Source organism: Nymphaea colorata, chromosome 5 (assembly GCF_008831285.2).
Source record: "Nymphaea colorata isolate Beijing-Zhang1983 chromosome 5, ASM883128v2, whole genome shotgun sequence".
NCBI classification, from domain to species: domain Eukaryota; kingdom Viridiplantae; phylum Streptophyta; class Magnoliopsida; order Nymphaeales; family Nymphaeaceae; genus Nymphaea; species Nymphaea colorata.
The window spans coordinates 26,524,227-26,540,130 of record NC_045142.1 but is presented as its reverse complement, the minus strand read 5'-3'; the positions used below and the strand labels follow the sequence as shown (position 1 = coordinate 26,540,130).

The 15,904-nt window shown below is 37.6% G+C and overlaps 1 protein-coding gene across 2 annotated transcripts; it reads right to left on the bottom strand.

Moving 5' to 3' along the window:
• Positions 1 to 691: 691 nt before the first annotated feature.
• LOC116255295 (uncharacterized) lies at positions 692 to 10,930 on the bottom strand. 2 transcript variants are annotated; one of them, XM_031631078.2, is made up of 8 exons: positions 10,774 to 10,930; positions 10,129 to 10,247; positions 9,843 to 9,924; positions 9,189 to 9,225; positions 8,982 to 9,055; positions 8,795 to 8,888; positions 2,821 to 2,903; positions 692 to 2,712 (listed from the first exon to the last, which is right to left on the bottom strand). In XM_031631078.2, the coding sequence occupies exons 3-8, from the start codon at positions 9,912 to 9,914 to the stop codon at positions 2,539 to 2,541; spliced, it is 534 nt and encodes a 177-aa protein (XP_031486938.1). In that variant the 5' UTR covers positions 9,915 to 9,924; positions 10,129 to 10,247; positions 10,774 to 10,930; the 3' UTR covers positions 692 to 2,538. The 2 variants fall into 2 exon arrangements, with proteins under 2 accessions (XP_031486938.1, XP_031486939.1); XM_031631079.2 differs by having other exon boundaries at positions 10,129 to 10,297; positions 10,774 to 10,916.
• Between the last annotated feature and the right edge of the window lie 4,974 nt (positions 10,931 to 15,904).

The following is a 15,904-nucleotide window of genomic DNA, read 5'->3' as shown; positions in this document are numbered from 1 at the left end:
GACTTAAATTTATATATGTTGTTTTTTTAATTTGGTTTTTCTAGCAGGGCAAAATTCGGCTAAATCTTATTTCAATGTATTTAGATTATCGAGCTCAAATCATTTTTGTTCCTATGTGCACCAGCGTTGGTTCCTATAAGCACACGACGTGGAAGTGCACTGGCTCCAACCTACTTTAATGCTAAATAAATATATGTTTCCCTTTTTTTATGGTTAATCGGAATCAAACGGATTACTGTGAATCTAACCATTTTCAGTTACAGGTTGTGAAAGTGATATCTGTGATGGTTTCTTGGTCTTCGCTTTTAGCTTCAAAGATCGTGCCTGTGATTGTCGATCATATGTTTGAAGTGTTGACTTTTATGATGAACCACAGAATACACTTTTTTCATCTCTAACATGTGATGACTATTATGCATTTATGATAAGAAATCACGAAGACGTACGGTTGATGAATTAGCGGAAAAGTAAAAGCCTGGTCACTTACGGCAAGACCTCCTTCACGCATCCTGAAGTGGCTGTTTTGTATTAGGTACACCATGTGAGTGTTTCATGAATTACTCTAAAATTAGAATAGATATAAGAAACACATGAAAAAAAATGTTACATGAATCTACTTCAATTTTGAAGCAAATTCATGAAAGAATAACATTTTGAAGCAAATTCATGAAAGAATAACATGCTGTTTCGAATGCCAAATGGCCCTAGAAGAACTCTAAATTTTGTCGAAGGCTAACCAAGACAATATGAGTACGACTTTTGGACTGATGTCCAAACATAAAGAGGCCTGTTACAGATAAACTGTTCCCCAATAAATAAAGGAAGGTGTTTCTATGCATGGCAGTGTTACCCTTCCACATATTCTATGGATATTGTTGAAATGCCCAAAACACATAAAAGGCGTTCCTCAAGAACACAAGGGAGGTGTTTATATATGTCATAACAGTGCGTTACTGTTTCACGGATGGAGAGGAAGTGCCTAATACTCATTAGAAGTGTTCCTCAAGAAAAGGAGGTGTTTCTATGCCATAACAGGGTGTTAATTCGTTCCGCCTGCCTGGATGCAAGCATTCTTGGAATTGGAAGCAGGGTGTTCATTCGTTCTGCCTGCCTGGATGCAAGCATTCTTGGAAGCAGTAGCTGAGCCACTTGTTGGCTGGTGTGGGCAATTGCCTACATCAGCCCAACAAAAATCATATTATAGCGTCTCAAGATCACGTTGTCACGACTCAAAAATTGCATGCTATGCCTACACTAAACTTATGTCGCCAACTCAAGTGCCATGCCTACACCAAACTTATGTCGTCAACTCAAGTGCCCCTTGGCATAAAAATCCTGGCTCCGCCACTGCTTAGAAGGCCACCATTCATCCAATCAAACAAGCAAAGACCCATTATGCCTTCATCCTTGAACTAGCAGGAAGGACCTCTTCTCACTTTGATGAAGCTAATTTGATAAGGCGTTAGCCGTCAAGTTCGCATCAAACTGTATTCAGACCATACCAGCCATCGCTTCCATCGAGACATAATCATCTTTAAGCTTGTTGGTTATACTTTGAATTATTTCCTCACTGCCAGCATCATGCAAACGAATTAACGTCATTAAATTCATTTATAAGAAAATGTATTTTCAGTTTTCCGATGCAATGCCTGCTGGGAAAATGTACTCAAATTTAGACCTACTGTCTGCTTACTACAATCTTTTTGGTCGTTCAAATTTTCTTCTTCTTCTGCTTCTTTTTCCTACTGCAGTCGTTGATGTCATATGTTCCCTAACTAACCTCCTTAAGCAGTTTGAAAGGAATTGCCTTGCCCTACAGCATAGAGAAGGCAGTCTGTGTACAAAAAAGTAGCTAGCCCTTAGGCAAAATCTTTGCCATAAATGGTGCCATGTGAATCAAGGACTTCCGACAGAACCCCCTTTATGTGCCAAAAGAATCTATTGGAAAAAGCGGTTTCTCCATCTTGATGGAAAGCACTTCACCACAGTATCTGCTTATTTTTCAAAAGAAAATGTCCAGCTCACTTTTCATAACCTTGTTTCACATTCCAAAGGAAAATCTCAAGCCGATGGCAGATATTGTTCTAGCATAATCAAGTCGTCTAAATTTCGAATCCCACATGGTGTATTCCCGCATGTCCAAGAAAGAAAAGGGAATCCCACTGGGCCATAATTGTTTTTTTTGAAATCAGAAAGTGTAGAATCTGGGTGATTTCCCACTGGTTGGAAACGATCTTCACAGTATATAATCTGGGAATCCCAAGTTACTTCTTATCTGAAAGATCCTCAGTGAAGCCTGCAGTAGCAATGGGCTGATTGATCGACAAGATCAACAGTCAAGCAGATACAGATCTGATGAGAAGATGCCGGCCTAAATAATTGACCTGACAGATCAAATACTGGTAGATTTCCCTTTAACATTTCAATCCTTCCTCGCATTGCTCTGATGGATGTGCATTGGCCAATCAATCTAAAGTCTAGCTCCAGATATCAATACTGAAGAAGTACCAAAGTCCATGGTTAAGAATCAATTCTTCACTACGATCCGTCAACATGTCTCTCCAAAAATGCTTTCGCGAGGTTGCTGAAAGTAACATTCACTGCCTCTGCCTTCGAATATCGTCTGATTAGTTCAATAACTTCAGGCTTCAAAATCTCTGTTTTAGTACCTGGATCGCATAGATAATACAGAGCAGCAAGAGCATAATTAACCTGAAAATAAAACAAAACATTTGTTCCAGGTACATTACTGGGCATGTGTTCTCCACTTCACAAAAGAACTCAACTTCAACCTTGAATATTGGAGTTTAAAAGATATACTGTGTTTTTCACTGGACTTGATAGACATTGTATAATCAGGGGGATCCCTCCAGACTGCACTATCATCTGTGCATTCGAGGGGTCTGCAATAATAACAAATCAAAAAATGAAATATATTATCAATTTAATAAAAAAAAACATAACATCAATTTAATTTCAAAATAAATGACAAATTGGGAAACGGTGAGACTCCAAAGAATGTTATTTTTGGAATCACAACTTTGTCAATTAGAAGATCATATCATGGTTTGAAAATGGAACTGGCTGATGGCATGCCACATAAAACTGAAGAAATAAACTGAAAGCTCTGAACATTCAGCAGTTACTGTCTCAGTTGAACTGGCGGTAATGATTGTTAAAATATAAATCCTTCACCAGCACGTTGAAGAGGAGTCTCTTAGGATTCCACCTCCTTGTAGAATGTGTTAAAATATTTAATGTCCTTGTAACATGTGAAGAGTCTCCTAGGATTCTATGTTATAGTTAATATCCTTGTTATATGGGAAGTCTCCTAGGATTCTATGTTGTAGTTAATATCCTTGTAATATGTGAAGTCTCTTAGGTTTCTATGATGTAATTAATGTCCTTGGAGTTTGTGAAATCTCCTAGGATTCTACGATTGAAGACTCTTAGAATTCTGAAAATGAGATTATAAATAGAGGCCGTGCAAACCATTTTGGCTACGGCTTCTTCTCCTCAGTTTCTTCTTGTTTTCATTCTCTCTCTCTCTCTCTCTCTCTCTCTCTCTCTCTCTCTCTCTCTCTCTCTCTCTCTCTCTCTCTCTCTATCTTCCTGCGTGAGTGCTGTTTTCGGGTTACAGATATTGGTGCTACATTTCTATCATGGTATCAGAGCGCCAGGTTACGTTATCTCTACCAAACGAAATGCCCAAACAGGTCTGATCTGGTTAGAACTCTTTTCTCATCTTGTCTCTATCCTGAATTTACTTTTCTCTTGCGCAATTCTTGTTCCTTTTTCTTCTTGCTTACCAAGGACACATCTTGTTATATCGTGTCTTCTTTCCCTCTCATCTTCTACCTATATACCATTCCTTTCTGCTGTCATGGAAAACCTTTCGCATTCTGGCATGTCCTCAAGTTTTCTTCCTCACCTTATTACCGAAAAACTCAACCATGAGAATTATCTGATCTGGAAAAGGCAAATCATGCCTTTCATAAGAAGTCAAGGCCTCTTTGGACATCTCGATGGTTCAACAAAGGCTCCACCAATATCCGTCTTACAGGAAATAAAAAATGAGGCAGGAGAAGTTATTGCTGTTCATGAAGACAACAATCCTGAACATGCTATGTGGATGAGACGTGATCAAAGTCTGGTTGCGTATATTTTGTCCACTTTATCTCAACAAGTGTTACTTTCAGTTTCTGATGATTGTACTGCAGAAGAATTATGGGAAACCCTTGCTGATACCTTTTCCCAAATATCAGAAGCTCGAATTATGTACTTAAAGAAAGAATTTCAGAATTTGAGCAAAGGTTCAACGTCTATCATGGATTATTTGGGGCGTATTAAGGCCGTCGCAGACCAACTTGCTGCCTCAGGGAATAACATTTCTGATAAGGAAAAGGTGCAGCAAACCTTGAATGGACTTGGGCATGATTATCATGCTTTTATTACAGCTCTTGAGGTCCTTCCTGTTCTGCCTTCCTTCAACGAACTACAAGGTAAACTTCTCCAACATGAAATGAATATGAAAAGAGTCATTGAAAGGACTGATCAAGGGAACTCCCAAAATGTGTTGGCTATGAATGTAAAGTTTGGTAAGAGCCATGGGAACTCCAACCATGGTGGTCGTGGCATTCTACCAACACCACATAACCAAGGTATGTCTCCTTTGGATACTTCAAGAAAAATACCAATTTGTTTTCAGTGCAACAAGAAAGGACACATGAAGGCACAATGTTGGTTTAATCCTCAAAATAAAAACAAAGGGGTAAGACATGATTATAAACAAGGAGGACAAAGTTCTAAATCCACCGCTGAAGATATGCAACAGCTATTGATGGCCGCATTCTCAAAGATGACTATAAAGCAAAATGAGCAGGGAGAATGGTTCTTGGATTCAGGTGCAGCTACCCATGTGACAGGAAATGCAGGTAAATTGACTAACTTATCCCCTCATTACGGTAGAAGTTGCATTATAACAGGTGATGGAAAATCTCATCCTATTACACATATTGGAAATGCACATATTCCATTGTCATCCTCGTCTCTATCACTGTCTAATGTTGTTCTTGCTCCCAATATCAAAAAGAACATCATATCCATTTCTAAACTCATTGATGATACAAGCTCTTCTGTTGAATTCACACCTTCTTCTGTCTATGTCAAGGACCTCCAAACGAAGAAAATGTTCGCTAGAGGGGAGCGTCAAGGGAATATGTACGTCCTCAAGGAATGTCTACCTAAGGATTCATCCACTTTTGATATAGGATTGAAGACATTTTCTCTTTCTCATAATGCGTCATCAGTGCCAAGTTCTTGCCATTTTCAATCAAAAGTAAGGGGCCCTAACCAATTTTTGGAGTCTGATTTGTGGCATAGTCGGCTAGGACACTGTGGTCGACATTTCATTGAAAAACTTGTCACAGATAGTCTCATTCCAAGATCAAGTTTACCTCTTACTTCAAGTGTCAAAAAATGTTCAAGTTGTGGACTTTGTAAGAGTCATGTTTTACCTTTCCATAATATAAATCAAAGGGCTTCCAAACCTTTTGAAACTATTTTTTCTGATGTATGGGGGCCAGCCCCTATTGATTCCATGTCTGGGTCAAGATATTATGTTTTATTCATTGACTCTTACTCACGTTTCACCTGGATTTACTTCATGAAACACAAATCAGAAGTACCTCACATATTTCGAAACTTCTATGCCATGATTCAAACTAAATTTTCATCCAATGTGGTGCATTTTCAATGTGATGGAGGGGGAGAATATTCCTCGCTTGATTTTATTGAATTTCTACGTGAAAAAGGGATAACTAGACAAATTTCCTGCCCTTACACACCACAACAAAATGGTGTAGTTGAGCGGAAACATCGACATATAGTTGAAAGCGCCATGAGCATGATGCATGATACTAATGTGCCCATTTCCTTGTGGACTGAAGCCTTCCATACTGCTGTATACATAATAAATTGTTTGCCTATGACACTCTTGATGTCTAAATCGCCATATTTTACACTCTTAGGCAAACAACCTGATTACAAGAACTTGAAGGTTTTTGGTTGTGTATGCTATGTTCACGTTGATGCTGCCTTGAGGAACAAGTTTCAAGACAAAGCTATTCAATGTAGATTCGTTGGATATGCTGATGAATATAAAGGTTTTCGATGCTATGATCCAACAACTAAACGTATCAAAACTTCAAGAAATGTCATTTTTGATGAACATAGTTTTGATAATACAAATGAAATGCCTATGACCATTGAATCTTATGATCCCTGGACCAGTACACAGTTATTCAATGCAGATCCTGTTATAGAAAATGATGTGCCTCAAAGTGAAGATTCAGAGAGAGCAATACAACCGTCGGATATGGCTCAAAGTGAAAATCAAGAAGATCCAACACAGTCATTAAGTCATCACGAAAACAATAATGAACAGAGCAACGATGCACATCGGTATTCAGGTCTTATCTACAGTCGACGACTAAGGGACAGAGATGCTCACAGTGAAGAAGACAACATGCCCCACCTTAGAAGATCCCAACGCATTCGTCATCCCATTCACAGGTGGGTTAGCTATGATTCTTTATCACTTGATTTTCAGTTATTCATGGCAAAAGTTGGCAAGGAGGAAGAACCTACTTCATTTGATGAAGCATCAAAATCACATCATTGGAGAAAGGCTATGAAAGAAGAAATGGATGCCTTGCATGAATGTGGAACATGGGAGATCGTTCCGAGGCCACACGAAAAGAACGTAGTGGGCTCCAAATGGGTATACAAAATTAAATACAAACCTGACGGCAGCATAGAAAGACACAAAGCAAGGTTAGTAGCAAAAGGGTTTACACAACAATATGGAGAAGATTATGATGAGACATTCAGCCCTGTGATCAAAATGGGAACAATTCGCGTGATTATATCATTGGCAGTTGAATATGGATGGAGACTACATCAAATGGACGTGAAGAATGCTTTTCTTCATGGTGATTTAAGGGAGGAAGTATATATGGAACAACCTCCAGGATACACGAAAGGAGACTCTCATGCATGGGTTTGCAAACTAAGAAAATCTATTTATGGACTTAAACAGGCCTCACGTTCGTGGTTTGACAGTTTCTCTTGCAAGGTTCAAGAATGTGGTTTTCGGAGATGTCCTCTAGATCACTCTCTTTTCATTTATCGAAAGGAAAACATATTTACTTTACTTCTTATATATGTTGATGATATTGTTATCACAGGCAATTCAGAAAAACACATAGAAGAAGCTAAAGTTTTGATGATGCAAAACTTCAAAATGAAAGAGCTTGGTGATTTACGATTCTTTCTTGGAGTGGAGATTGATAGGCACAATAATCGCCTCACATTGACACAACAGAAATACACGTTGGATTTGTTGAAAAAGTCAGGTATGTCTGATTGTAAGCCTGTTGGAACTCCTAGTGTTCTAAATCAAAGACTAAGTGCTCAAGATGGGGAGTTATATGAAGATCCTACGCAATATCGAAGTATTGTTGGGGCACTTCAATATCTTACATTTACTAGACCAGATATTATATATGCTGTGAATCAAGTATCCCAATTTATGCATGCACCTAGAGATACTCACATGGATGCTGTCAAAAGAATATTAAGATATCTTAAAGGGACAGCAGGAGATGGCTTAGTTTATGGTAAGAGTGAAAATATAACTACTGGACATCAACTTATGACATTCACAGATGCAGATTGGGCTGGAGATCCCGATCAAAGAAAGTCCATTTCTGGTTTTTGTATTTTCATTGGACGTAATCTTGTGTCTTGGAGTTGTCGAAAGCAAAAGGCAGTAGCAAGATCCAGCACTGAAGCTGAATACAGATGCATGGCTGCAGGTACTGCTGAAGTTACATGGGTTAGACATTTGCTAGAAGACATTGGAGAAAAGATTAAAACATCAATGTTAATGTGCGATAATCAAAGCGCTATTAACATTGCCTTTAATCCCGTACAACATGGTCGAACAAAGCACATTGAGATTGATCAACACTTTGTTAGACAAAAGGTGGAAGACAAGGAAATTCAGCCTATTTATGTTCGTACAGATGAACAAGTTGCAGACTTATTTACAAAAGGATTAACAAAGGAACGATTCTGGTTTCTAAAAGGCAAGTTGTACATGGTGCAAAACCATGCACAACTTGAGGGAGGGTGTTAAAATATAAATCCTTCACCAGCACGTTGAAGAGGAGTCTCTTAGGATTCCACCTCCTTGTAGAATGTGTTAAAATATTTAATGTCCTTGTAACATGTGAAGAGTCTCCTAGGATTCTATGTTATAGTTAATATCCTTGTTATATGGGAAGTCTCCTAGGATTCTATGTTGTAGTTAATATCCTTGTAATATGTGAAGTCTCTTAGGTTTCTATGATGTAATTAATGTCCTTGGAGTTTGTGAAATCTCCTAGGATTCTACGATTGAAGACTCTTAGAATTCTGAAAATGAGATTATAAATAGAGGCCGTGCAAACCATTTTGGGTACGGCTTCTTCTCCTCAGTTTCTTCTTGTTTTCATTCTCTCTCTCTCTCTCTCTCTCTCTCTCTCTCTCTCTCTCTATCTTCCTGCGTGAGTGCTGTTTTCGGGTTACAGATATTGGTGCTACATTTCTATCAATGATAGTCAAAGCAACAGCAATTGTAGTACTGGTAAAAAAATTTGAATCGAAATAAAATGACACTGATACTAAAAATAAAATTCTAGGTATTGCCCGTCAAATGAGTTGTTAAAGAATAAGACTTTATTAGTGTTACCGACACAAGCATTGCAAATGCCACCAACTCCGAACTCTATCAGCTTTTCATTTGGTTCAGTGATGCAGTCCAGAAATAGCTCCATAACATTGAGCTGTTCATAAGAAGTTCAAAGCTTAGCATCACACTCACATGGTAAAAATCACATTATTAATCTCATAATCTAATGGACTTTTAAGGGGGTTACCCTACGAAGAAAGTCATAGTTATATGGGTCGTAGGCAAAATTCGCCAAATGTGCAACAATCTTTTCTTTGGATTCTGCAGAAGAAAAACAATTGAATCAGCAAAAGACTGTAAAAAAAAACTGAAGCCCTAAAAATAGTCCTCTTACAAATACATAAAAACTGTAACGTATGAGAAAAATCAATTTTCATATGAAAATATTCCATACCTTCATCAGATGCCTTTTGAAACTGTGTGACTAATTCCTATGTCATACAATAGAAACCAATTTAGTATGGATAAATTGAGAAACAATCTACAAATCAACAAATAGAAAACAAAAGTACCTGTCGCAACAAGCTTTGATCAGCTAATTAGAAGAAGGAAATATTTTTTTTTCTGAAATTAGTAAACACCCTTTTGACTTCCTAAAAAAAGTCAAATAGATGCTGATGCTAGGTACATTGAGAATGTCAGATGTTCTTAACCTTTTGGTTCATCACATGCTACACCTGACGAGGACTTTCTGTGTAGTTGATCTAGATTCTAGATAGTAGTGTATGCAATTTTAGTGTACTATGCCGATGCAAGTGAAATTGGAAACATGAAAATACAGGTAATCTGAAAGACATTTTAGAGTAAGCGGATTAAAACTAAAAATCTCTTGTTTATATATATTAGCAAGGAAACAAAGAACACAATTAAAATTCATTACTGCAATTCTGAGTGAGTGTTTCTCTGCTTCAACCTACCAACGACAACAAGCAATACAATTGGCAACTAAAAAAGATGGCAACAGTAAGATGCTCGAACTCGTAAATCATCAATTAAACCACAGCTCACAGCATCATTCCAAAATCAAGGGTACGATAACCAATACAACCTGAAGGTACCGTTCTCTTGGGGTCCCATACTTTCCTGTGCGCCCTAGTTGCCTGGCATCGTTGGTGAACATCTTCACGAAACTGCGAATACAAAGAGGGTAGCAAAAAAATTTAGTACAGGAAAACCATCTTCTTGTTCCCTCAGAATTCAAATTTTCTTCTATCTCAATAAAAATTTTCCTCAAAATTCCACTTGGGTTGGTACGATTTGGAGCAAGTAAAGAAACACGATAAGGACCCTAAGAAAATGCCATTTCGCCTTATGGAAAGAAGTAAGAAACTTACATGAATTTCTGTTTTAACTATTCTTCTGCTACTCTCTCCGTTCCTGAATCCCGGCTATAAAACCAGCAGATATTGGCCAATCATGGATGCCGTGAAATAAAGTGTAAGTCCCGAATTCTCTGATTTGTGTTCAGTGAACAGTATTAGTGGACAACACGGGAACGGAATTCTGTGGATAGTGCATAAGAGTAACAGAAGGAAAACGGACTTAATTGTTGCCAGAAAAAAAAGGCTACATCGCTTATCTCCAGCAAAGAAACATTCACAAAAGAAATGTTTGAAATTCTGGAGGAATTTTTCAAGCTAAACCCTTTCTGCTGTTTGACGGCCCTGCATAAGAAGCTTGAAGAAATAAAATGTCCTTTGCAATCTACCATGTAGAAAACAATTGGGTGACCCAAGACCTCCAGCTTCTCTGTCACGTTGCCCTTTGTTGAAGAACAAGGACCAGAGCTGAGAGCTGTATATGGGGAGGGAAGGCCGTCGGGTTTTCCGTGGACTCGTGAAAGGGGAAACGACAGGGCCCATCGGGTGGAAAGAAAGAGAGGGAGCAGGAGGCTGCTGTGCAGCGGCCGTCGCCTCTCCCTCTTCTTCGACCTCCTCTAATCATGGTGATTGTTGGGAGGGGGGCATCCGAGCTATTACCTGGCGAGAAGGGCCACGAGGTTGCATCGCCGGTCCGACTATCACCTTGGCCCCGTAGCGACTGGCTGCTTCTCAGGCGACCTTGAAGTGGCAGCGGTAATGGCGGGGAGGCCTGCACTACGCCCGGCCTCTCCCCAAAGAAACTCTACTTTCTCTGTTTTACTGGGTTCAGATCCAAGAAGGATCCACATCCAGAACCCATTTGTCTGTGTTTTCTATCTAAATTATGGATTAAAATTTGAAACTCGTTGAAATGTGATTCGTTTTAGATAGAATGAAAGTGGATGTGTATATATATTTTTGCGTCTGTTGCTTTAGACCCGATCCAGTCATTTAGAATTGGACTGGGTCTAGAAGTTCAGTAATTAGTCTTTAGTTTATTGTTCTTGATATGAATCTGAAGTTGTGGATCATTTGGGTAGAAACCAATATTTTCTTTACCCATATTCATTTTGGATCCTTTCATTCATATTCTAGTCTTTATAGTCTTTGAACAGTTCATAAAGGCTTGGAACTGGTTGAAGACATTTTAGGACCATATCAAAGTACAGTATTTGGATCTGTGTTGACACAAATTCATATATTAATGGATCCAATAAAGTAGAATGGATCGATTTTCGAGTAGTATGGCTAGGGATCCAGGTTATGGATCCAATAACCTAGGTTCATTTAATTGTGAGCATGATTTGGATGATGGATCCAAGAAGCTCACCAATTTGTTCTGTCTCATGTAAGTGTTTGACTTAGAGTTCATGTTCCAATAAAGACTAGATCCAATTAAAGTAGGATATGGTTCATAAAGTTTTGGGTCCAATGGACCATTTTACATGAACCGTTTTGCTTAGGTTGAGAACCAGTTGGTCCAGGTTTTGTGGCAGTTCTTAGTTTCCTTGCTAGTTCATAAAGTTTTGGGACTGACCCAAGGCAGTCTCAAGATAGTTCATAAGGTTTTGTAGCCTACTTAGATTATTTCAAACTGGTTCATTTAGTTTTGAAGCCGATTAATACAGATTTGATACCGATTTAGTGGATTCTGAATCAATTAACACGGTTCTATACTGGTTTATGGATCATTTGAGTCATTTTGCTCCATTTTAAGGACTGGTTCGTATATGATTGTGAAATTACTTCACCGTTTATTTGACCACTAAAAGAGTTCTGAATCGATTCAGTTATGGTTTATTATATACTTAAGTCAGTATCATAACCAAATTGTGCATTCGAGTCTGGTATTGGACAGAGATCCCAAAATACTGAGCCCAATATATATAATTGTTTGATCTTATCCTAATTGGATCGGAATTTTTGGAATCGTACGGATCCAGTCGACCGGATGTAACAACGGAGCTAAGGTAGGGCCCGCTTGGGCTCTGGCCCGACTTCAAAATTTTTTAAAATATATATGTGTAAATTTTTTAAAATTTCACTTGTTGTATATAAAAATTTGAAAAAATGATATTTTGACCCTAATCAAAATTTGGAAACTTTAATTCGGTCTCCTTCCTTCATGAAAAATTTCTCGCTCCGCCTCTGGTTCCAACCGTTCTAAGGATGTGTTTGTTTGTCGAGGGGATGGGTCAGGGGCCCCATATTGGATCTTATCCTATCCACACTGCATTCTGGGTCAACCTGACCATAATTTGAATGCATTAATCCATGAGATTAGGAGAACATGTGAAGTGTTTACTAAAATCAAAACAGGAATCCAACTTCATAGAATAGAGAGAGAAGCACAGCCTTTTGATGATGCAGTTGAGCAAAGTCACAACAACAGGTTGGCTGCACATGTGATGTTCACTCTCTATTCATACATGCAACCAATTCTCTTATAATGTTTGATTTCTCCTCTTGTTGAGTGGTTTGTTGTTAGCATTTATTATGCTCAACACTATTGTTGGTCCATGCCCATTTCCCTTGGTTTGGTATGAAAATGTAAATGGTTGTTGGATCAGTTTAGCTAAATCGGATCCGATTACTAAGTGAACTAATAGGCAGCTTCATATCCAAACTTTCAAGTCCAAACCCGATAAAGATCCGACTAGATTACATATAAACTTTCTTATCAAAACATATTTAACATTTTTTAAAAAGATTTAACAAGTCTATCTTGACCGGGCTTAGCCTCAAACACACATGTCCGGATTTATTGGCTCGTTATTTTGGAATATGTCTCCATCTTTGACCAAGAACAGAGCTAGAAAATTTTGACGAAGGAACGCTAGTTATATACATTTAAATTTTTAAAAAACAACTAAAAAAATTTGCTATGGAGCATGAACATGTGTGTGGTCAAGTGCCCACACGTTGACCACACACTGCCTTTGGCTTGATTTGGTCACTGGCCCTAATCGCGCAACCCGAGTTAAACCTAACCTACTTATATGGATTGAATCATTAAAAATTTATACAATATTAATATTCGAGTTGGGTCCGACCCGTTTAGTCAGCGTCGGATAATTAATCAGACACCCGAAGTCCACGGTTGGACTTGGATCAAGTCTTCCCAGGAGCCATGTGATTATTAATTATGTGTCGGCGGCTTTCTGGATACGAATCACCGCTTTCATGGGCTTTGAAATATCCGCCGTTGGATGGCCGCCCAAACGGACGGCCAAGGCGTTCGATTACAAGTTCATCGTGATCTGATGAACGCGCTGGCGGACAGACCAGACACTGCAGACTCAGACAATAAAAAAATTAACAAAAATCTTCAAATCCAATCCGACCCGACCCGACCCATCTAGTGTAATTAAAGAAGAAGAAGAAAAGGTCCACTTGTCATATTCTCACTCATCTCATATCCCCTCCTCATCTTCGTCTGACCAATAACAATTCAAGCTCGTGCTCACAAGCTTCTGGTTAGGGTTTTAGGTTTTTTTTTTTTTTTTAATAAATTTTTTTGCTATGTAATGCAATAAGGACCATAAATTTCTAACTTTTTGGATATAGGCAGCATTTTTTATTTATAAGAAGTCACATGACAAGCTTCATTTGGTAATAGAAAAGACATTGTTTTATTAAGGGGCCGTTTGGTACTTATAACAGATTCTTACTGTCCAGCGATTATGCTTAAAAAATTATGATAAATTCATAAAACACTATGTTACAGAGTTTCATAAATGTACCTCTAGTGAACAGTAACAATTTGTTGTTGGTGCTAAACAATCTTTAATATATTTTAAAAATAAAACACATTTATGAAACATTCGAACAAAAAAAATTTGAGTTCCTGTTGCCAAATACCTTTTTAAAAACTCCAACTTACGAAAATAAACTTATAGTTGAACAAGAACCAATGCTTATATGGCCAAAAAAACAAATAAGAAAAAATTATGTTTTGGGGATATAACTAAATTACTCAATTGTTTTCAATGAAAGTACCGATCTCCTCACAAAATAAAACTTGAGCTTGTGATCGTCGAGACAAATTTCCCGGTTATAGAAGGAGGCGGTGTAGAATCCACCTCCCCTAAGGAGCACGTGGGCACATGTTCATGCCGGGAGGTAGCTTCCACACCTTTTCCAATTATTTCGTAAGACATAAGTAGGTCCAGCTTTAAGTGCGGCACACAAACCACTCTTCTTGGTAGAGGACAGAGCTATTATATATATATATATATATATATATATATATATATATATATATATATATATATATATATATATATTATGAAGTACTAAACATATAGTTAATACAAAATTTTAATTGCCAATGAGGCAGTGGCTCAGGTATAACTGAACCTATTAATTCAAAGTAATTTAAGCTTTGGCTTCTTAGGACGTATGCCCCATGGAACCCCCACCTATCTACGCCCCTGCACTGGAGATTAACGTGTTATAAGAATATGTCTGTGTTGGGCAATTATTATAAAAATGATGGATGTAAAAATATGTATGTATATATTTAAAATAAGACAAAAAAAAGGGTCAGCCTTCTTTCCTTTGTCTTTATGTGGCCAAAGTCATCCCCTTCCTCATGGCATGGCAGATTGAGGTTCTATCTAGGCACAAATAATAAACAAATATGGAATAGGCAAGAGAGACGTGCACCACTCACATGATACAATAACAACCTTTAGTTATTCTATTAATAACTAAATTGTCCTAGAGGTTTCGCGTAATTGGTTGAGCTAGTAGCCGTTAGAAAGCCGATCATTTGTTCAATTCTCATTGGTGTTATCCTCTTGCACAAGCTGACTCAGTCCGCCTTGCCGGCAACTAAAAGAGGGAAGTCGTTGGCGCATAAACCACTCTTTTTAGAAGAAGGTAATCACGAAAGTTTCCATAATGAAAGGTAGATTTCAAGTAAAGAGGACTCATAAATGTTTTATTTTAAAAATTTTAGTTTTAACATATATAAAAAACTTTTAAAATTATATTTGCATCAAGGGCAGAGACAAGAAATTTTTGTTGCAAGGGCTGAACTATAGATTCAAATTTTAATTTTTAAAGTTTTTTATATAGGTTAAAAACTAAAATTTTTAAAATTTCCATATTAAAACATGAGGAGGAGCATACACTAATGCACCCATAATTGCAATGCCATTATAATATTAGCTAAAAGTTTATTAAAATATATATGTGCCAACCATTTGACTATGGTCTAAGATTTGAGAGTTTTCTTCTTTAAAAGTTTCTTGATCTATACCCACAGTTTTGCCAACAATCCTTTTGAAAATTTTGCTTATGTTATTCCACATTGGGTAAGAAAGAATGTGCCAAGAAATGGAAACAAAAAAAAGAAAAAAGATATCAAACATTATTGTTTTGTTAAAAGTTTATTTATTATTTGATACGAGTCGATGTGTATCGGACAATATGGCGTACCAGTCAATGAATCGATACAGTTAATAAACCGATACTGGCAACACTCCTCAACTGTCCCACACCCCCCACTCAAAGGAAGGTACTCTCAACTTTGGCCTCACATTAATATAATATGATTTTGTCCAACTTAACAAGATTTATATTATAATAATGAAGATGAACCTTCATTAAATATTGGCATGCAAGAGTGCAGCTTGTATGAAAAAAAAAATCCAAAAGAAGGTTGAAAATTTCTTATTGAGATTTATTAGCAAAAGAGTTTCCCTTTATATAAACAAGAACAAGGAGTCTAAGCTTAGAACCC